The sequence below is a fragment of the Clarias gariepinus genome, chromosome 1 (genome assembly GCF_024256425.1).
Source record: "Clarias gariepinus isolate MV-2021 ecotype Netherlands chromosome 1, CGAR_prim_01v2, whole genome shotgun sequence".
Classification (NCBI taxonomy): Eukaryota; Metazoa; Chordata; class Actinopteri; order Siluriformes; family Clariidae; genus Clarias; species Clarias gariepinus.
Genome location: NC_071100.1, coordinates 34,728,696 through 34,752,985, shown reverse-complemented (window position 1 = coordinate 34,752,985; position 24,290 = coordinate 34,728,696). Strand labels below are relative to the sequence as shown.

Here is a 24,290-nt window from a genome sequence, read left to right as displayed (position 1 = left end):
TTATTGAAATTTTTCTTCTAAATTTTATTTATTTGTATTTTTTTGCTATCAAAGCATTTAAGTGCTTAAATGGGATAACGGATGGACTAAAACTGGAAACATGCTAATTCACACACATGGCCTTGCTGTCCCTTACTGAATAGGAACTCTTCCAAGTACTTTCTGACTTCAGAATAAACAAAAAGCAGCACTACCCACTCTTGGAACCATGTCATACCATAATATTTGCTCCTTGTTCCCGTGTTTACAATGTCTGTTGTTTGTCTACCTTAATAAATCTAGAGAACGCCGGCGGAGCTGCATATGAGCAACTACTGTATAGCTTATAATATATTTTGCAAACCGGCTTTCAAGCGTGTGGATTTCATGAGGGCTTAAATGAACTGGAACAAATGTAATTTCTCAGACACCGTGTTTCACAGCATATAGATAAGCCCACCACTGTGCAAATGCATTTTGGTGTTTAATATGCACTGACACTAATTAGCATATAGAAAGCGTGTGACTCACAAATGCAAGGCTTTAAAACAGACAGTTGCAATATGACAGTTCACTGAGAGTTCATGCTTTGAATGTGTCATTTAGAACACCGTGTTGGAATAATGCTACTTTATGTCATGAAGAAGCTTCTGCTCAGACTGAGCTGTTCGTTCACTGTGTATTTGACTAGCATGCGGTAACTGAAAGAGATCCGTGTAATACTTTACTGGGGCGGATGTTAGCATTCAAATTTCAAGGAAATCCCAAAGCAAGACCAGTCTCGTACTGATGAACTCCAACTTTATAGGGACACTTTTGTACAAATGCTATTGTGAAAGAGTTAACAAACAGTTCATTGTAAATGGATCTGCTTTAATAGCTTACATTAGTAAGTATGTTTAAAGCCTGCAACATTTTTCATTCATCATTTTTTATGAAGTCTTGTTTACATTGACTTTAACTACCTCAATACCAGTTTAAAACAGTTTTTTACCTACAAAAAGCATCACTGTTTTTTTGTGATATTGCTAAAAACTATTGCTATGTTTAATCATAAATATAAACATTTGTTTATTTACAGTAATTAATAAAATTATTCTATGATTTCAACTAGGTTAAGAAGGACTTTTTTTTTCATAATCAAGAGCCTACGGTGAGCTCTATTAACATAAAAAAAAATTGAAAATTTTCAGTATATTTGGTTCCCTTCTTTTAAGGAACAATTAAGTAATTGGACAGTTGAGTGTGTGAAGCTCTCCCATGGCCAGGTGTTCATGATTTCCTCATTATTTAACCTACAAGTAAGCATATATGAGGTTGGAATTGATTTCGGGTGAGGCATTTGCATGCGGAAACCGTTGGAAGAGCTACCACTGTCAGTCAAGCAACCTATCAAAATATTAGGTGTGGCAAAATTTAGTACTTTGCGAATTTATAAAAAAGAAATAATGCACTGGTGAGGTCAGGAACATGCCCAGAGGACTGTGAAAAATAACCGTGGTGGATGACAGAAGAATTTTTTCTTCCCCTAGTAGGTGTATCTGTGCCAGAGTTAACAATCAAGAGAAACATTTGTCAGAGTAAACACAGAGGGTTTACCACAAGATGTAAATTATTGGTAAGCCTCGAAAACAAAAAGAACAGAGTTTACCACAAACATCTAAAAAAAGAAGAAGGAACGGAAAAAAACATCCTATAGACCAAAGAGACGAAGATTGATTTAGTGGAGGAATTGCTTAGTATTTAAAGCATACAACCTCGTCTTATGCATTGGGCATGAAAGGCTGCCCATCACACAACCGGTTCCTTTGTGTTTATTCATGATGTGACTGCTAACAAAAGCAGCAGGATGATTGTGGAGGTTTATATTATCTGCATGGATTCACACTGCAGATAAAAGACAGGCCAAGAAGAGCAACATTCTGTAATGACTAATAAAGTCAATTACCTGACCTGAATCTAACTGAGCATGTGTTTCACTTGCCAAAGGTAAAACCAAAGTCAAAGCACCCAAAGAACAGGCAGGAACTGGAGGGCAGTGTGATAAAAGTGTTGAAGAGCATGACCTGGAAAGAAACTTGGCATCTTGTGATGTCTGTGGGCTCCAGATCTCAGACATTGATTGACTGAAACCAAAAATGTCAGTTTAATAAATTAAATTAAAACTGTTTGTTCAGTTACTTTTGGTCCCTTGGAAGATAGATACTGAACATTGTTGTACTTTCTGTTTCTATCACCTGGTTTAAATGTACAGTAAATAACCTTAAATTAAAGCTCATATGTACTCAAATACTGATGAAGACTGCTAATATAATAACTTAATCAATAAATTAATATTTGTATATAACATATTTCGACGGCACGGTGGCTGAGTGGTTAGCATTGTTGCCTTGCGCCTCCAGGGTCCACGTTCGATTCCTGCCTCGGGGTCTGTGTGCATTTTGTTTGCATGTTCTCCCTGTGCTTGGTGGGTTTCCTTCCTGTATTCCGATTTTTTCCCACAGTCCAAAGACCTGCAGATTAGGCTAATTGGCATTCCCAAATTGCCCTTAGTATGTTAAAAAGTGTGTGTACTGTATGTGTGTGCCCTGCGATGGATTAGCACCCCATCTGGCTCTCCTGGGGAAGGCTGTATTATATTGTTTATCCTGTACAGGTTCGGGGAATCCCTTGAGCCTATCCCAGGAAACTTTAGGCACAAGGCAGGACACACAAGCATGCATACACACAAACTTATTCCCACCCTACATGCAATTGGTAGAACCAATCAGCCTAATCTGCATGACTTTGGACTATGGAAGAAAATTGGATTACCTGGAAGAAACACAACAACTATTGCAAGTAGAATATGCATCAAACCCTTGACCCTTGAAGTGCGAGGTCACAGTGCTAATGTCTGGTAATACCTCATATCCCAATAAACCTGCATTAAACCCACAGTACTTTCAAAGAAACAAATCCATCATCGTTCTTGATGCATACATATTTACAGTTGCATTTATACCATGAGGCTGTAAATGCACACAGGTGTACTCGATTTACGTAATTACATGTATTCTAATGGCAATCGGTTGTACCAGAGCTAATTTAAGGGGATTTTACATTAATGGTGGTGAATACTTATGCACTCACATGTACAGTATAATGGAGCTCTACTTGTTGTACAACTATACCGTCATATAAATTTAGTGTACACTAAAATAAAATTCTCTTAAGAGTCGAACATTCATAAATCTAAATAACACCTGCATAAGTTATGTATGACAGCTGAAATGGTTTATTCCCACAATTATTATCTATTACTGATAAAAAAAATTCTAAAAAACATTCTGTGTTCATTTTAATGTTGTATAACATCAGTCATATTTTTTTCATGTGTATAAGATTGCTGTACAACACTTTCTGAGCTTAAAATCAATGTCAAGCAACCTCTGGTGTAATTATCAAAATTGCTTAACATAATTTTCTTTTCACATGCTTTACTTGCCAGCGTGTCTCATTAGTCAGTCATTGTTACCTATGATTCGTTATTTTCTAAGCTTTGAAGTGTTTGTTGATGGATTAATGTGTAAAACGTGAAAAAACTCTCATTTTTGAAATGTCAGGAAATTACATATAATTGTGCTTATTTAGTTCGTCCTTATTGTATCGTGTTGTTGCCAGAAGGCTTAAAAAAATAATAAGTTAATAGATACCACACTATGTTCATTATTATCTATACATATACATAACACTGTTGACCCAAAATAAGGATTATCATTGTATCATATACCATTTTTCATCATGTGACTCTGACATACTGTTCCAGAAGTACACTGGGTTACCAAGTCAGTTATGACAGTCTCATGTACAGTAGCCTTATGAATATTGCATTTAGGAACAGTAAGTTGTTATCAAACATGTTGCTATAAAGGCGATTCTTATAATTCTCATGGAGATATAGATGACAAGCTGAAGACATTCTAACAAGCTAAACCCAATTTAAGAAACGTTCACATTTGACCTGAATTGACCTGAAATACTACCCTGACTGTTTGGGGGCAGGAGAATTCACCCTTAACCTTGGATTAATTCCATGCCTTACTTTTGTGCAGGTTTGCAATATGGAAAGCACGGAATTAATCTGGTTCATTCTTTTATTGTTGTTTTCCTTTGGTAAACACACTCAAGCAGAAGAGAACTGTACTTCTTTCTAGATGCAGGACATGTCATCAGCCAGGAGGAGCTGCATATGATAGGCTGACCTCATTAAAAATACTTTTAGCCATGTAGGCCAGTATGAGCTGTGCATATTTCATGATGCTCTCAGAGCAAGCACTCACACTACTGTATATATAAAACTGTGAAAAAGTCTTAAACTCACTCATTTCTTTTATTAAATTAAATGAACTAAATTAAATTGAACAAATGGGAACAAATGTTTTACTGTGACTGGCTGCAAAGTTCCTAAACATGCAATTGTTTGTTCATATAAAACTGTCAGTAGCAACCTCATTTCTCTTCTCATCAGCATTCACCAGGATACTAATCACTGGCCAATTCATCTGTCCTCATCTGTACCTGTTTCTTACAGGTTCATGACTTACATTATGTGTTTGTGGCATGAAAAACAAACAAACAAAAAAACCCCAAACCATTCATCTGAACATGGTCAGGTACAGGGACTGGACTGAAAATGAGCGCCAAGGAAGCCTGGAGAACTATTTCTCAGGACTACATTAAAAATACAAGAAGGACTGGTTCTTTGGAAACAAAATATGAAGAAATGTGGGGTGGCTCAAGACTTTTGCTTCACTTGTATTAAAGTCTTGTTTTATTTATCAATCTAAGTCATTCTACCTCTACCATTACAAAACTTGAAACAGGAATTGCTGAAAAGTAAGTTAAACCAGTCATGACTAATGTACAGTACATGATAAGGACATCACATGGTCCCAGATGGCAAACCAGGACTAGGACAAATTATATGATCTCTGGGATGCTCAAAAACTGCTTTTATGCTCTACTAAAGTAGAACTCTGGGTAAAAAGCCTTGAGTCCAGAAAAAACAACAACCAAAGTGTAAAAATGACCTTATATTACATAGTATGTAATCATGTTATTCATGATTTGTTCAGTGGACTACAACATGAAAAATCAGAATTTCAGCGCTAAGAAACACAAAGCAGGAAAAAAAAGCAGTGAACCTTTCACCAGGGAAACAAATAACAAGTGAACCTTCGAGACATCCAGTGGGGAAACTCAGCCTTGCACTGGAAGAAAATGGAGAAAAAGATCTCTGGGTGGAACACTTAATCTGCTCTCCTCCAGAACTCAGGCTTTGTACTACACATTCTGAGTCAAGGTTGCTGTGGTTACAGACTTCTGCCAGCCAAGAGAGTGATGAGGAGCGGATCAAAATCATTTAGAGAGGAGGAAAACATCGAAAAAGCTTGGATTGAGAATACTTTAATGACCAAGTCTTATTTGTTTGGGGCCTGGGATGAAGGTATAAGACAAGAACCACTTACTGACATAAAACGTAGAATAAATGCTGAGAGTATTAAAGGCTTGGAAGATAAACTGAGTGTCATTCTCAAAGGTCATTATGAATTATACAGTATAAGGCATGCACTACTATGACTTCAACAAAAGTTGGAACAACAAGTTTTAAACAGTACCAGGATGCTGAAGGATTTAGCTGTAGTGCAAGTTGTTTAGTTTTATGACATCTAATGTAGGTCGATGTCAAATATCATCAAACCATAACCTTTTAGTGTACTGTAATCACAGTCACGGGGAGGGTTAGGGGCTGTGCGAGGTGCCGAACGGCTACCGTGCTTGATTGCGGTTGCACCTAGTTTCATCAGACTCTGAGTTGCTATTGCCAAGGAGATGTTTAGAGCTTTACCACTGGAACGAGGGTGCCTATGGATAGCAATTTGGCTGGGTAAACTAACTCCCAATGCTTGAGTTAACCTATTTATAAACCCAGTGATTGATCACACCATGCATTCGGCAGTGCTGCCACTTGTGCTCTGCCATCAGCAACATGATGAAACTAAATGAATGATCCAGACATCACAGAAGAAAAGAAAGTCAGTATCTCAAATGACAAAAATAAATAAATTAATTAAAAAAATGCAAAATACAAAAAATAAACTATTAGATTAACTACTGGTCCACGTAAAGGCACTTCAAATGTTTTAACATTTACTTACAACATCATTTACTTGTTGTTGTTGTTTTTTCTTAACATTTTTATGGCGTTTGAAGGTTGCTCCAATATCATTCCAGCAGCCTCATCAAAAGAAGAGAGGACATGTTTATGAGCATAAGCTGAAATAAGACCCCAGACCCAAATGTATCCTGCTCACAATAGTATTACCCCATTAAGCATTGACCTTTTAGGTGGATGTCTTGATTTGTCTCGTATGTTCGCAGGAACATAAAGAACAGCATTCAGGCAACATAGCCACATTATGAGGCTTTCTGTGCTTGGTGGGTTTTCTCTGGGTACTCTGGTTTCCTCCCAAAGTCCAAAGCCATGTACAGTAGATTAGGCTAGTTCGTGCCCCCAAATTGTACATAGTATGTGAATGCATGTGTGAATGTTGCCCGGAGGTCCAACCACGGTCGTTAAAATGGGAATAAACACAATGGTCACTACCGGCCTCCACTGTTCCTAGTTGGACTACAGAGGTTCCTCGATGGATGGATGGAGATACTTTTCTTAATCAGTCCATAGTTGTGGTACATAACAACATGTGGTCGTTCAAATCGCCTCTGCACTTTACATGTTTTTTTTTTTTTACAGTTAACATGAGTTCAATGCTAATTAGCTTCTAACACAAGGCTGAAACCTGGAAGTTAACAGCGTTGATATAATGTATATATTTTATTTTAATTATATAATAAGTGCAAATATAAATTTAATCTTTTTAAGTTTCTCAGGACTGTCCACCACCTGCATGGTTTATTCTCCTGACATTTTGGCTACATACTTTCACTCTTGTTAATCAGTTCGCCAGCTACACACGTCATGGTTAGACAGTTCTGCCAATAGCGGAAGGGTGTGTGCTGGTGGAATTAATAAATGATGTTTGGGGCACTGTTGTATAAAAGTATTATTCCATTCAAGGTGATGAATATCAGCTTCTTGTGTACGACCACATCACAGCCTATGCTGCTATTCCATACAACAGCACTGACTCTCATGTACAGTAATATTGCTTAATTAAAATTGGAAATTCTATATTGGTAAACAGAATAATTTACTGTATCATGCAGGAGTAAATTTAGACAAGGTCATTTCCGCTACATGGTCCTCAGTGCCACTATATACTCATATATTCAGTGAAGCACTTAAACAATCTAACAATCAGTTCTACAAAACCAAATTACTTTATTATTTGCAAGTTCACTGGTCCTAACCACAACATTACAGTATGTTGCTCAAATCTGTACAGTGTTATGTAATGCCAACAGAATAGTATAATGCAGGGAATAGGAGGGCAGGAGATAATAATGTAGCAAACAAGTAAGCTTTTCTTCATTAATTAAATTTTTTTTCTTCTACATTGTTGCTTGTAAAGCATATGTACTTAATTTGATGGTACAGTAAATGCCAGCAGACAGATGTTATGTATGTCTACTTTGTTTAATCAGCTGCTATGGTGATAAACAGCATTAACCAGTAGAAATCACCTTTTTCTTCCTGCATAGGCCCCCCATATGTGTTTCTTTCTCAAACGGTTGTCACAAACTTATAAGTGCCTGATTGTGTAGAATTTTTTCGTGTGCTGTAGCATTAATATTTCTCCTTACTGAAACTAAAATGCTTTAACATGATCCAGCATGACAATTCCCCTCCAGCTCGATGAAGACATGGCTTGCCAAGGTTGGAGTGGAATATCATCAGTGATCCTGCATCTCAACCCCATAAAAACCTTTGCAGTGAACTGGAATAATGGCTGCAACCCACGCATTGTTGCTTGGCACCAGAGCCTGACCACACTAATGATTTGAATGAGCAAATCCCCACAGCCACAAACGAGAGGGGGGTGTTAATGCCATACCTTCAGAATAGAATGTTCAACAAAGACATATGGCTGCCTTGGTCAGGTGTCCATATATTTTTGGTGGAATAGTGTGTGAAATATAAGCCACTTTGACTTAGTTAGGAGAATTTTTAATTTGGAAAGAATTAGAACATATGGTTCTAAAAACTACATGCATCATCCAGCAGCAGGGTAAACCTGGAATGGATTTGAACAGAATTATCATTATGAATAATTGATACTCAAAGAGAAATAGAAAAATGGTAGTTATGCATAAAAATTGGCTAAGTAGTTGCTTTTAGGTCATAAATTGGCATCTTATACCATTTTATATTGATGGCAATAGTAGCTATCTTTTATGTGATAAAGAAGCTTTGTTTTATGTTTCAGGAATTAAATTTATGTCATGGTGTATGTATAAAACCACAACAATGATTTATTCCCCGAGAATAGATTCTAGGCTATGCCAGTAGCAGCAAGCATGGTTTTTTTTTTGCTCCTGTAGAAGCCACTTTGCTCTAATCACATGCAGCTGGAAAGTTTTTGCATGCAGTTACAGTACATGATCAACACACATAGTACTGATGCATTCATCAAATATTGATTGGTTTTAAGCATATAATTGTTGTAAATAATATATGACACCAAATAATTGATGTGTTTGAGAACTGAGTGTATATAAACTGAGGTACAGTGTTTTACATAATTTGTGTAGTACATCATTTGTTCCGGAAGTGGGCTCATATTCCAAAACACACATAAGCTCACACAGGCTGAAACAGAGAGGGAGAAAATAGATCTTTAACCTCTCTAATGAGACTTTCTTTTAATTTACATGCACGCACAACACACGTGCTGTACACACACGCTTACAAACACAAAATAAAATATGTTTTACACGCACACACGTGGTCGCAGTGTTAAAGTAAACAGTACATGCGTGCACGGATGTTGTTTATACCAGTGAGAGACACGCACTTAGACCAAGCAGGGGAGACTATTACCCACAATTCCACAGCACAAGAGAGAGAAAAAACGTTGGCTTAGTTGTGATTTGTTCGGCATCAAAATAAGCCAAGACTTGCTCGTTTTTTCAAGTCAAAATGTATTAAAAATCTTTGCTCGTCTTGTGGAACACTTGCAAACCGCGTTACTCACAATCCAAGGTTTTACTGTATCTAAACTTTGACCCAGTATGACATCACATCATTTATCTTTCTAACATTTAAATGTATTAAATCTAAGTCACATTTTGCACTTTCATGATTAAGCTCTTGAGGATATCAATCTTTTGTCATTCATTTACATTTACATTTAGGCATTTGGCAGATGCTCTTATCCAGAGCAACTTCCTTTTTTCTCTCTCTCTCTCTTTCTTATTCCTACCTAAGGAATTTAATCCAATAAGGCGATTCCTTCATTATTTTATATTTCCCCCTGTACAGTATTTATGAGATGTATGGCAGAGCTAGGCAAGCCCTATCAGTCACTTTTAATCCAATTGTACAGGCATGATTACAGCCATCACATAACAAACAGAGCAGAGAGGGGATTAGGTTAAGTCCTCTCATTTTTATTCCCCTAAGGTTGGGAATTCCCTGGGAGGCCTGAAAGCTTGTTAGTGTTGGAGATGAAGTGCACCTGTAGGAGGCTTGTACTAAATCCATTTCTTCGAATGAAAATAGTAGTGGCATGTGTTTTTCCTAATTAAGCTCTGTGGAGATGCCTGCTTTAAGGTGATAAATCACATAGTGAATAATGGAAGGTTGAGTTATACAATAAAAGTCTGACTTGGGTGAAGTTTATATGTTAACCAAACATATTTTGGCATATTTCTCTCAGCTCATAAAAAAAAATAAATAAAAAAGAAAGAAATTAAATATAAGATATAAGGCAAAATGTATTAAAAGATTGTATTTTAATTGCTATTGATGAAAGCAAGCTACAAAGTCATCTGCTTTTATAGCTTTTATATTTTTTGCATTCTTATATCCATCAAAAGGCTTAAAAAAAGGTGGCTAACAGGACTTCTATGAAATCCATGCACTCCTGCTGAAAGTGCATTTCAGATTTCAGCAAAAGAGTTAAAAGTGGATGCTGTGAGTCAAGCACCTGAGAAATCAAACGAAATTACTCCTCATCTGCAACATCTTGTAATCAAGCCTTAGTCAGTACAGTACGTCTGGAACAAATTCTGCCCCGTTGTGCATTGAAAAGCAGAAACAGCACACACACACACACACACACACACACACACACACACACATACACTCGCGCGCACGCAGTGCAGATATCTGACAAATATAGATATTCCTATAGGTTCAAATCTGTGGTGACCCATAGTGTTTTACTACTGAGCACATTCCAGGGATTTTTATAGCCAGAAATCTAGTCGAAAACTAAAAATATCATATAGGGAGATAGGGGACAAATCAATTCAGTTACTTAACTTTTTTTTTTTATATATATATATATATATATATATTTCATGTAATTAAAAAATTTCTTTTTTAAATTTGTTTTTATTTGAATCTGCTTAATATAATAGGTGTAAAATGTTGCCATTGCTTTATAATCCTACAGGTTACACACTCTAAACTATTTATACATTGACAGGCGGTACAGCATCCTGTGGTAGAAGCAAAGTATTTGCTAATTTCATTTACAATTGTAACAAATTATACAACAAACAAAGAAAAAAAATAAAATCGAGATTTTTGTAAAATTGTGATACTAACAGGATCACAATAAAAATCAAATTGACACTTAGACATTGTGATACTATAGTATCAGCTGGTCTCTGGTGTTTCCCATCCCCAATTATCAAATATTAAATAGATCAATTATTAACTATAATTATAATTTATTCTTATAAATGAACGTGAAGATTACCTCCTGGATGATGTAGTATTTGCTTCTATTCAAGAGCAAAATATTGTATTACCTAAACATGGGTTGTCAAACAAAATGTATTAAGTAAAAAATAAAACATTCCAATGCTGTGGGAAACCACGTGACAACGTAGTGATGTCATTCATTACCAGCTTTAATTACTTTGCTATAACTGCAGGTTTATTGTTTACTACAGCAGATTACCAAAGATTACACTTTTTTTATGAACTAATAAATGGAACATTACACTTTTTATGTGCACTTACAGTAATTTTGTGGAATGTCTGTGAGACAATGTATTACCTACTCTAAAACAATCTCACATAAATGTTAAACAAACATCTTGCAAAAAAAAAAAAACTTCCCCATATCATGGATTATACGTTTAGGATTAGTTTACCTGTAAGAATTCATTAGGATTGATACCTGTTAACTAGTGAATAAGTGAAGCCTCCCCTTTGCTTTCATCTGGGTGCTACAGTATTAGGGATCTTAATTCACACAGGCATTTATCCGTTCAAATAAGAAAAAAAAAAGTATAATCCTGTAATTAACATTCTCCAAACTGCTTTCTCAGACCCTTACTATAATGCACCGCTGTGAATAAGAAAAGAGCCACATATTGCTTTATATGTTTGTTTGTTTTTTCAACCTTTGAGTTTGTGTTTTTAATATTCGCTTACATCGGGCAAACAATTAAAATGGTTCATAAGGACTTTAACGGAGCACAAGGGTTGGAATAACATCAGTGGGGTTTCATCATTGTTGCATCGGCCCAGCCAGTGATTTAATTCGTTACCGGGATTGGAGTTTCTTAAAGAACGAAATGTTCTCCTCAGAGTGTAATGTTCCAGTATACGGTATAAGGCTAGGTTTACTGGCATGTTGAGCTCTAAGTATATCACAAGTCCAATCCTAGACACAACAACATTTAAAGACATAAATCCAACACAGTTCCTTTCTTCACCCCATCCTCAAGGGTAACATTAAAAAGAGACACCTTCCCTAGCCCCATTAACATCCCTTTGGCTGCAAATATCCAAAAACAAATCAGTGACTTGACAGCAGTTGCTAGCTGACCCCAATCCACCTGAGCTGGGTATTTACAACCACTGAGGGGCCTGAAGGATGGGGGAGGAAGTCCATAAATAATGGTTTGAACATTAGTAGGCCTGCCTGTGAGCAGGCAGCTATAAACCCCTCGGGCCTGAGGTCAGCTGGGTTTGCTTGTTAGAATCAACTTCTCATTCTCCTCATTCTGTCTCACTGTTCCATTTGAGCGGGTTTATGAAGTCGTTTAATGAGTAATGAAATGAAATTAAAGGTTAAAATTTATAAATAAGGATTAAGAATGTAATGAATCCAAATCCATTGGATATACACTGTTCAATCCAATCAGAACGAACAGATAATACAGTATATACACCACATTCTAGAGTTAGGAACAAATACAGATTCTAATAGAACCTGCACTATACACATGACTTGTTTTTCTGTTTTTTTTATGGGCCACAAGGTTTTCTGAAAATAACAGACAACAAAAGTCATATAGTTCGCTATTGTCATCTATAATCAAAAGTTTCCTGAATTCGGAGAAGGAAAGTTCCTATTTAAAGACCCCAGTTTGCTCAACCAAGGAACTTCCGCAATTTCAGGAGCTGAGCAAATTTATATCCTACAAATTTCAGTTTATTGTTAGATCTTGTTTATTGTTAGATTGTTAGCTGCACTGGTTTCTGAGTATTTTTCAGTGTCTTTAGGAACCTGCAAGAGAAAAACTTTCCTTTCTAGACCCCACACACACATCCCTATAAGGAAATATTCTAATACATGCCAGTGGGTATTTTTCTGTTTCCTGCAATTATATTTGTATTACTAATAACTAAATTGACTACAAGATGTTCATGGTTTCCTCTCCTACAGCCTCAGAAGCTCTTGGCTTACACAGCGGATAAACGGCATTTCTTTGAAATATCATACAATATTGAACTTTTACCAAACTCATCTACTGTAGCTACTGTATCTGTCTGTCCATCTGTCTGTGGACATTAAAGAAATTAATTAATACAATAAAAAAAAGCTTCTACTATATTTAAATCTTCCAACAGCAACAATTTATGAAAAAGAACTCACCAGAGATTCCTTCAGAAGAACATGGAGCTGTGAATGTCCATTTTTTTGTGCTAGGACAAGTGGTGTGTGTCCGGAACAGTCGGTGATTCTGATGGCTTGCTGAGCTCCAGGACACTGCAGCAGAACACTGGTTAGATCTTTTAAGCCATACTGCGCCGCAAAGTGCAGGAGAGTTGGGATGTCCTCTGAGTGGGATACTGCAGATGACAACACCAGTTTTAATGCTGTTAGACCGTATAATGGATGACTGAAGAGCTTTGCATCCTCTGTATGATCTAGAAATGTTTCCATAAGTATATAAATGAAAAAACATACAGTAGACATCTAAATTGTGAGCACCCACAGAAATAAACATCTTATAATACCTGTAAGTGTAGAGATCCATCTCTATGTGAAAACATGTGGTAGCAGTATCAAACACAGAAGCAAAAATAAAGCACAAAATTGATAGACCTTTGCCGCTTTGGAAGCTATATGAAGGGTTACTTTACACCATGGCTTTAGCTCCCAGTCCAAACAATAATTCAGTGTGTAGGTGTTTGAAAATCAAAGCTGGTGCATTATTTATTAGGCTTTGTACTGCTTCATATTCAGATTTTAAGAGGTTACATTATTGTATAAAGATTATTCTCTCTAATGTTTTTGTTCTCTGTGTTTTGAAAGAAACTTTCAGAACAGCAAGAAAATGAATTTAATCTCAGCTGTGATCAGCTTGTACCGTGAGTGATGACCGGCCCTGATGGCAGAATACAGCTCAGAGGCAGGTATTGAAAATCATTTGTTGGTCACAGGATCAATACTGACTACTGATGAACTGATTACTCCATCAATCAGAGCCTTACTTCCAGACCGCTCCAGGTTATTCAAAACCAATTTTCTGTTGCTGCACTGGCCGAAGATCAGAAGTAGCAGCTCAAGCCCATAGGTTTTTATAATGTAGGGCAACAATAATAATACCATAAGGCTATAATCTTAAATAAAGCTGTATTCTACTATATAGGCTGAAATTGTGCAATCATCCAGCAAAGAGCTTGTTTTGAGAGCTTTGTTTTAATCAGCAGGTGTGTGTGTGTGTGTGTGTGTGTGTGTGCTTCCCTTCACTAGCAAGACACCCAGTAGAGCTATTATCATTACACAGGCTTCTCAGGGTTGAGCAAAAAGTTCCACCCCATCTACGGTACATTTTAAAATCCATGCCTGAAATACTGTAGTTTCAAAAATGTAGGTATTGGAAAATTAGCACATATTTCTTGTTCTCAGCTTTTGTGTAAGAAACAAGGTCGCTCTGGTATAGACACATTTCTGATGTATGTAGACGATCCAATCCATACTTCCTCCTTTGCAATATAACGCATCTTAAAAATAGAAATGGATCTGTACCTTACAAATGCTTTGCCTGCTCACTATGTGTGCCTCTAATGTTAGTTGTTTGCCAAGCATGATCTTAACAGCCATGGAGTGTTTTTTGGAGGATTTATTTTTAACTTGGCACAAAAAAGGTGAAATGTCCTGTACTGTGTACTGTAGGTTCCCCTTGTGCAGTCGGGGCAGCTCTGCCCCCTGGGGCATGACTTAACAAGACCTCTGGGACCGTGCTGTGGTGTCTGGCACCAGGTCATTGGCAGCAGATACTTTGTGGGTTGGAGGGTGGGACCTCCATTTATTAAAATTTTTGTTTGGTGCATTCCATGGGTACTTAGCTAGGGATCTGGGGAGTTTGGAGGCCGGAGCAGCAGCCTTGGGCTCTTTGCCTGCTTGTTCCTGTGAAAGTGAGCTGCAGTGCAGTGGCCGCATACTGTATATTTTTTTTTGTCATGGCAAGCTTTGACTTTTTTTGGTGAGTCGTGCTGTATTGGCTTTTCTGTTGGATCAGAGCTGGCCGTTGATTCCTGTGGTCATAAATCAGCCTCAGCTGCCCATGATCCTGATGTATGCTATTAATAACCAATATAAATGCGTTAATATTTTGTGGTGATGTCACGGCGGCTTAGTGGTTAGCACTGCTAGGTTTGAGTGGTGCAAAGCGACAGTTTCCTGCTCGGGTCTGTGTGTGTAAAGTTTGCATGTTCTCCCCAGGCTTGGTGGGTTTCTTCCGGTTTTGTCCAACAGTACAAAGACATGCAAAGTAGACAAATTCGCATTTGCAAAATGCCAGTTGTGTGTGAATGAGCGTGTGAGTGCCAGACGATGGATTGGGAACCTGTCCAGGGTGTACCCCACTTTGTGCCCTAAGTCTCCTGGGATAGTCTCCAGGCCCCCCGCGAACCTAAATACAGGTTAAAGCGGTAGAGACGATGAATTAGTGAGAGTGTTTTGTGGTGTTAATGTTATGGCTGATCGGTGTATTAGTGCTCGTTGTAGTTCCATTTTTGATCACTAGGTGCAATAATGACTCTATGGGTGCTGAATTTATTAAAGTGATTAGAAGTGATTAGATAACATTGGTTTATATCTGTCAAGTTTTTATCTTTTTTTATTATTGGTCAATCAAAAATGTATTTTACCATCAATATCTAACTGACTGTATTCATGAATTTTATGAATGCTTTCAAATAAATTAAATTAAATTAAAAATATTTGTTCCTAAAATGTATTAAAACTTTTATATAAAAATCATAAATCGTTTACACTTTTCTTGTGTTGCATCAAAATGGATTGCGACCAATAAAAACCCATAGTGACAAACACGTTAAATGTTCTGATACATAAGTTTATCCATGACTTTAACTCATGACGTCCCTAGGTGGCATCTAATGAACATCCTATGGCAGTCATGTTTGTGTACTCATGACATCTTTTCCAAAATGGGGATGTGCATGGGTAGCACATACAGTATGGCAGAGTTTGTGAATTTTAAAAAGATTATTTTTGCTACTGAAATTAAATTTAATCATATTTGAAAAATGTATATTTAACCTGTTCTGGTTGCATTTCTTGAATAAATTTCTATAAAACAAATTAAGAGCTTATTGTTGTAAAATATATCACAGTTTTTACCATAACTGGTAGTGAAAATGCAAACAATTTAAAATGTGTTTCATGTCATCTGTTTGGTCTGTGTTATATCCCCCAAAATGTCCTTTAAAAAAGAAATGCGTCTAATGGATGAAGATTACTGTATATTTTTTGTCACATCTTTCTTTTCTTAACTTTTATCATCTTAAACATATCTTGTGAATGGTGTCCATTGTCCATTTTACAACATATGACATTACATCTTGCCATATACAGTATGTTGTAACTGTAACACAAGCCTAAGAAAAACAACAAATATTACATTATGAGCTCCCGCCTTTGATTTGAGTACAAAGGAAGATCTTAGAGAGCTGTACATTACAAACATCAGTGAAGCAGAACCAAAGGTCAACTTTAATGACAAGCATTCCCTAAGGAGACTGTTATTGCTTTCAGACACCATGTTGGGAAAGCGGCACGAACCCGCTATTCATCAAGCTGGTGAGTGAGTGTCTGTGTCCGTGTGTGTGTGTGTGTGTGTGTGTGTGTGTGTGTGTGTGTGTGTGTGTGTGCAAATGTGAAACAGAAAAAGTGGCTTAAATGAGAAAGGTATTCAAAAGCAAGTGCTACAGATGGCGAATGAATGTATCTTTGTGCAAAAAAATGGGAAAAGAAGAAATTTTGACAATAGAGAAATGAGTGATACAGGCCGTGTTCGGTCAGCCAAGTCTTGTGCCCTGTCCCTGTCCACACAGGTGTATGAATGACTGAGGAGCAATGTGTATTAATTTAGGCTGATAGACAGTCAGATGGTTTCTCTCTACCTAGAAGACTGGTTCGAAGGTTCTGGCCTCGACTGGTGTTGGCAGCTGTTTCTCTGAGGACTTGACTGTTCAAGACATACAAGTCTACCTTTTCAATAACTAACTGGACTCCATATTAACATCAATTAACATCAACTGTTATGCTGAACTGCCTGCCACCTAACACACAGTATGAAAGCAGATCAATTCCTGCTTTCTGTTTCACCCAGATGAGGATGGGTTCCCTGTTGAGTCTGGTTCCTCTCAAGGTTTCTTCCTATTACCATCTCAGGGAGTTTTTCCTTGCCACTGTCGCCCTCGGCTTGCTCACCAGGGACAAACTGACCATTTTGATTCATACACATTCAAATTCCATACAAACTTCAATAATTCTTTTGATTGTCTAAAACTGCTTTTGGACAATGCAAATTGTTAAAAGCGCTATACAAATAAAATTAAATTGAATTAAGAAATGATGATTGGTGTAAAGATTGACTTGTCATTTTCACCATTACCAAAAAACTACTTTCCATTCTGCTCGGAAGAGATGAGATGTTGCCCTGTGTTGCATGTCCTTTGAATTTTAAACCAGCATTTCCAGTTTGGCTTGATGGTTGACCTTATTATATGTCTGAAACAATGGTCTATATAGAATCACTTATGAAGCTTTTATTATATTCTGGTGTAATACTGTGTGAGAATAAGAAATGTTTCATTAGTGACAGTATTAATGTTTTTTTAATGCTCTGGGGGGGAAACCACCAGTGGTACACATCAAAGGTAATGTAGGATGGCATTTCTTTTACATTTATTTATTAACTAAAAGAAAAATGAGGTACTTGTACATGGAGGTCACAGATCAGTAAGAGCAGCTTCACACTAAAACTCAGTTCTGGTGTCTGTTAAATTGAGCTGTGATCTGCTTTCAGGAGTAAACTAAATGCAAAGACTCATTTACCTCCAGTCAGAGTCTGATCATTCTGCAGTCCTTGAAAACCTCCAGTAGGCATCTTCTTCAACACGCATGCAGCTAGAATAGCATCCAGCTTCTCTGAGGAGGATAACTGAAAAGCCTGAATCGAATAGAGTACATTGAAAAATATGTGCAGGAAAAAAGCTTTGACAGAAATATCATAACTTATTACAATTATTGAAAGAGCTACAGTAGGACGCTGCAATCTTTTAATTCTAGAAACACCTCTTAATAGGACTTAAAGCAGGCATTTCAAGTGTAAAACAAATGGCAGAATAGTCTTTTTCAGGCAGATAAATAACCATTGAAATGTCATATGCTCAACATAAACATACACAATCATTATAATAAATATGCCATAAGCCTGAACACACTATAAACATAATAACTCATTTGAAAGGAAGATGGCTCGAAGGGAAGGTTTGTTAGCAAGATGAATTTGACCCGGCACTAATCATGTACCTGATGTTTCGTTAATTGAGCTTCTAATGTGTTTCATGCTCTTTATGTACCTGACACATGAAGTTCATCGGTTCTGCAGCTTGCTTCAGTAGGCGGGAAATCTCTCCCATGGTGTTGTAGTAGTGTAGGTGTGTGCTGCCCTTTCTTACACCTCCACAGTAGAGCGTTACCACTACACTCCCAGCAGGAAATTCTATAAAATGCAATTACCATAATACTGACCAAAACAAATCTAGTGCATCAGGAAATTTCCCTGCTTATAAGGCTAACACATACTTGTTTTCTTTTTCCTAGAGTTTCGAATGAGAAGCATTTTTTTCCTATAAACATTAATCTGATTTAGTTGATTCTGTCACCTGCATGGATTAGACTTACATGCATAAATGAGCCTTAGGTATCCATGATCCCGTCACCAGTTTACTGGTATATTGTTAATAATCAGTGTTATTGGTAGTGTTGTGGCTAGTCTGTGTTCATGTCTACAGAAGTAGACATGAAGGTAGAGAGGTCAGACAGACCTATTCCGAACACCCCAAACACCCGCTTTTTATTTTGTCCTTGTGAAGTATTGTGTGTATAATAATGAGCGATAAAGGATTTGAGTCCATTTTTAAATGAACATGAAACAAAAAACTTGTAATGGTCAGAAAACTTTCCTTCAGCACTGAATACTGATACTTGCAGAATAAACAGTATAAGACCAACTACATGTTTTATCTACCTATCATTTTGCTTGTCGATAAGTCAATGAACTTTACTATAAATATATATTTTTTTGTTTTGTTGTATCCATAACCCCACAACATAAACAGGCCTACCTTCTCCAGAGAAAAGGTGGGAAGGTTTAAGATTAATCTTTACCTGCAGCTGTCACACTGAGAGTGCTCTCATTCCAGTTCACTGCTTTTACTCTCACTTTCTGCTTGCTCCCACTGAACTCCACCTCCCAGTCTTTACTGGCCATGGCCTGCTTCAGGAGAAGGAACACCTCCCCAGGGTTCTGTGAAAATGGAGATCAAGCTGCATGAGTTATACAATGTAGAATACTTTTAGGGTTACTGTAGAAAAAAAATACATTACAAGCTAACGGTTTGTAATCCAGTTTACTGTTTTAATTACTGTTATCTAAAGCTTTTGTATTATCGTTGTCCTGTTGTGAATGGATACATATGGTACAATACCATGTCCCAAAGTGTTGTACAGCAATGTGCCCACGGTTATGTTTATGCCTACTCCACTTGATTGAATCTGATTGAAATTATTCTGATGAAACATTGCAATTTAGCTGTTTAAATTCATGCTGATCTGATAAGAGTTTCATTCAGACAGGGCTAATATGGGACAATTAGTGTCCAGTCTTGCCACAAGTTGAGTTTATTTTATACATTCTAAAACTCCGGCAATGGGTAATTAAGTAACAACAACAATAAAAGTCAGATTCATTTTAAAACACAAAGGTCAGCTGTTCTATAATAGTTCTTGCAAGAACAGTATTGCCAGTTGCATTTGCAAAACCCACTAAGCACTGTGATGAAAATATATACACTATATTGTCAAAAGTATTCGCTCGTCTGCTTCCACATGCATTTGAACTTGAATTACACCTAATTCTTAGTCCAATTAGTTAAAAAGGGTTTAATATAATGTTGATTCAACTCATCTGTAAAGGCTTTCCACAAGGTTTAGGACTGTGTTTATGGGAGTTTTTGACCATTCTTCCAAAAACTTATTTGTGAAGTTTAAGTATTAAGTTTCTCCACACCAAACTCGCTTATCCATGTCTTTATAGACCTTTCTTTGTGAACTAGTGCTGCGTCATGTTAGAACAGAAAGAGGCCATCTCCAAACTGTTACCAAAAAATTTTATTTCCACAAAATGTTGTGATATGCATTAAAAATTCCTCTCCCTGGACTAAGGGGCTGAGCTCAACTTCTGAAAAAGACCCCACATCATAATCCCCCCTCCACCAAACTTGTTTGCAGTCAGACAAGTACCATTCTCCCTGCAACCAGCAAACCCAGACTCATCCATCAGTTTGCTAGACAGGGAATTGGGATTCGTCACTCCAGAGAAAACATCTCCACGCTCCAGTGGCAGCGTGCTTTACACCACTTCATCCAATGCTCTGCATTGCACTTGGTGATGTAAGGGTTGGATGCAGATGCTCGACCATGAAAACCCATTTCATGAAGCTCTCTACACACTGTTCTTGAGCGAATCTGAAGGCCACATGAAGTTTGGAGGTCTGTAGCTATTGCCTATTGATTATACTGTAAAGTTGGCAATGTCTCAGCATCCTCTGGCCCCGCCCTGTAATTTTACGTGGCCTACCACTTCGTGGCTAAGTTGCTGTCATTCCCAATTGCTTCCACTTTGCTGCAATACCACTAACCGTTGACTATGGAATATTTAGTAGCGAAGAAATTTCACGACTGAACTTATTGCACAGGTGGCATCCTATCACGTTACCATGCTGGAGTTCACTGAGCTTCTGAGAGCGACCCATTCTTTCACAAATGATTGTAGAAGTGATAATACTCTAACAAGATGTGCTTGACATGGTGTATCAGGAAAAGATAAGAAACATAAATCATTTGAATGACCGCATTAAACTACACCATTGCACACATATTGTATCTCCAGATGTGCTAATGCGTGTTCATTAATAGTGGGTGAAACTTAATACAATGCGTTTACAAAACAATGGTAACCATGTAGAGCATATTATATAAATAAATTGTTTCTCATTAAAGAATATTTATTTTTCCTTTGTATGGAAACTTATGGCTCATCCTGTATACAGTATAATTTCATAATTAATATAATGGAATGTCCATAAACTAAGTGTAGACTTCTGTCAGTGCTGCTGTCATGGAAAATTAATCAACACCTTGTGAGAATTCACCAGCATGGTGTTTGTTATAACACAGGACCTAAATGTCACTCTAAGAAGAAATTCCAGAGTCCGGCCGTGCTGGAGAAAAAAGCACCTTAGCTTAGACATTTGAAAGGAAAGGAAAATCTTATGACTCTGATATCAAAAAAATGCACAGGCCAGACAAATTTAGTTAGGAAATTCCAATAGCTGAACTACATGAACATTTTTGGAAGCCATGGATTTAGCTGCTAATGCATTTAACAAAAAACCAATGAATGCATAAATGAGTAAATAAAGGTAACTCTCAATTATTTCCAGTTAGTTAAGTGTAGCTGAATGTTTTTTAAGCTTACCATAATGCTGGAAATGCAAAAAAAATGCATTTACAAAAACGCAATATAGTACTTGTTTTTTTGACAGTAGTACTAAAACCACATGTGATATTAAAACCTTCTAATATCACACTTTATAACACTTTATATACTCCATATTGCAGTTAGTAACAAGGTCATTTACTAATCAACATTTACATCTCATTAACAAGCATGCTCATGTGGTGCTGTATCTGTAGCGTGTAAAATTATGATATACTTATATGCAGTTTGTTTAATGAAATGTAGTAAAATGTTGATGCCCACCTCACAAGGAACACGACAGGGCAGGACTATCAAAGAGGATTTTGCCAGTGCAGAACCAGCAGAGTGCCTTCTGTCCAGTTTTGGTTCCTGAGAAATCTTCGTGTCCCCTGCTGATATCTGTCCGCCTGAGGTCAAATACATATGACAAAAACTTTAGGTGGTGATTATAGCTGTTCCTTCCAGCAAATAAGGAAAAGTGAATTTGCATTTTTAAATAGCATCTTGATATTAACAGTAATTATTGTAACTTTTTTCCAATCCAATTTTGATGAGCAGTCATTTTTCCTGCAGGAAGAGATCAGGAGATTGGGATTTGCATACTGAGTGATAAAGGCGGTTTATCTGACGTATGAGGAAGGCTATGAATTTGCATATGATTTGCCACCGGATCAAACATACACAGAGCAGCTTCTGGTCAGTGATATATAGACTGCATCATTAGAAACTAAAATAGCTTCATTTATTAACCAGCTTAATAAAGTTGAACAATGTGAGAGGGACATAAGAGATTGGATGTTAATTAACTTCCTTCTGCTTAATCCTGATATGACAAAGGTTCTAGTCATAGGACCACATGCAGCTAGAAGCAAGCTTTTTGATCACACTGTAACTTTAGACGGCCTTTCTGTTCCATCAAGTACAACAGTAAAAGACCCCTGGGTGATTATAGATTCTGGTTTTTCATTTGAAGCACATGTAGATAATAGTACCAGGATAGCATTCTTTCACCTAAATGTTGCCAAGATAAGGAATATATTGTCACTAAACGATGCAGAAAAATTGGTTCTATCACCTCTAGGTTAGACTACTGTAATGCCTTACTGTCTGGTTGTTCAACTAGGTAAATAAACTGTAAAATTTCGCATCTAATTTAAAATACTACTTTTGACATATAAAGCATTAAATGGTCTCGCGCCACAGTATCTGAGTAAATTGCCAGTGTCTTCCGCCATGCCTACTTCAATCGATCAAAGGATGCAGGCTGCTTGTCAGTACCGCGTATTATGAAAACTACAGCAGGCGGCAGAGCTTTTTCTTACAAAGCCCCAAAGTGATGGAATAGTCTTCAATTCAATTAATGTTCGGGACTCAGACACAGTTTCAGTGTTTAAGTCCAGGCTAAAACCTATTTATTTAGCCAAGCAGTTTTGTAAATAGATTTGCATTGGGTAAATGTGCAGATTTGGGGGACTCATGGACGTAGAGTATTACGGTTAGCTGATATGTTTAGATGCTGTCTTCCCCACTCTTAGTGATCACTCAGGTTTGTTCACGGTGAACTGATTGGTTGCGTTACATCTCAGGGAGCCCTCATGTCTGTGTTTCCTTCTGGCTCTCCCTTTTAGTTATGCTCTCATTATTAGTCCTGCCGGAGTCCCTGCTTGCACTCTGCACTAAATATACATTCACTTTATTGTGTGACTGTGACAATACCAAACTGTTATCTCTCCTTTTCTTCGTCTCTGTCCGCTTCTCTGTTCTCTTTTCTCCTTTATCTCTCTTTCTCTTTATCTCTTTAACTCTCCCTGTATCTCTGTCGAGCTACACATGCTGGTCCTGAGCTGCCAGGGATCCAGACCCCCTCTGACAACTGGAGCTGTCTGACCCGTCCTGGTGCCCCGCTCCTCATTGCATGGATGCCCCGTGTGGTCTGTTTGGGATGCGTGTGGTGACTGGTGACGGTTCTACTTTACCATAAAGACGGTCCTGTCCTCGGCTGATGCTGACAGTTGTTCCTCTGAGGACTTGTGACTGCAGTACAGTAGCTCGATAGTTCAGGACTGGAATTTCCTACAGTCTACCCAAGCCTCCGATAATGAACTGGACTCCATATTAACTTAAAGATCCCGAGTGTCATATTAAACCGCCAGCTGACAAACACACAGTATGTATGCTGATCAATCCCTGCTGTCCCTTATCACCCAAATGAGGATGGGTTCCCTGTTGAATCTGGTTCCTCTCAAGGTTTCTTCCTATTATCATCTCAGAGAGTTTTCCCTTGCCACCGTTGCCCTCGCTTTGCTCATCAGGGATCATCTGATCATTTTCATTCATACACATTCATATTTCATACAAACTTTCATAATTTCTTTGGATTGTGTAAAGGTGCTTTACGACAGTGACCATTGTTAAAGTGCTATACAAACAAAAGTTAATTTATCTGAATAAACACTATATCTCTACTAATCATATATAATATTTATAATTAAAATGCAATTATTAATATTATAGCGTTCATAGTCCTATGAACCAGTCATAAAAAAAGACCAGTAGAAGTTTAAGCAAAGTAAACAGAATAATAATAAAAATGAAAATATGTAAATTAGCTTAAAACATCATTTGCATTAGTTATGTTAATAAAATCTGAAACTTAGATAACGGCTTTTAGTACTGTTATTTTTTTTTTTATTACATGGAAATAAAACAAAGTTATCATTCATTTAGCATTGTTCCTCCAAATCCCCAAGGAAGCAGCAGAAAAACAGTTTTTTTTATATAAATAGTGTCACATTCAACCTCAACAGGCATCAGAGCAG

General features: G+C 37.2%; 1 protein-coding gene across 1 annotated transcript in view; it reads right to left on the bottom strand.

Moving 5' to 3' along the window:
• The window catches only part of LOC128520978 (B-cell scaffold protein with ankyrin repeats-like), a 43,307-nt gene that overhangs the window by 13,178 nt on the left and 5,839 nt on the right, over positions 1 to 24,290 (bottom strand). The window contains exons 3-7 of the mRNA XM_053495459.1: positions 21,754 to 21,878; positions 19,098 to 19,236; positions 18,287 to 18,429; positions 17,760 to 17,874; positions 13,044 to 13,240 (exon numbers count right to left, since the gene is read on the bottom strand). Coding sequence (XP_053351434.1) covers positions 13,044 to 13,240; positions 17,760 to 17,874; positions 18,287 to 18,429; positions 19,098 to 19,236; positions 21,754 to 21,878 — 719 coding nt within the window. The remainder of the gene's footprint in view (positions 1 to 13,043; positions 13,241 to 17,759; positions 17,875 to 18,286; positions 18,430 to 19,097; positions 19,237 to 21,753; positions 21,879 to 24,290) is intronic.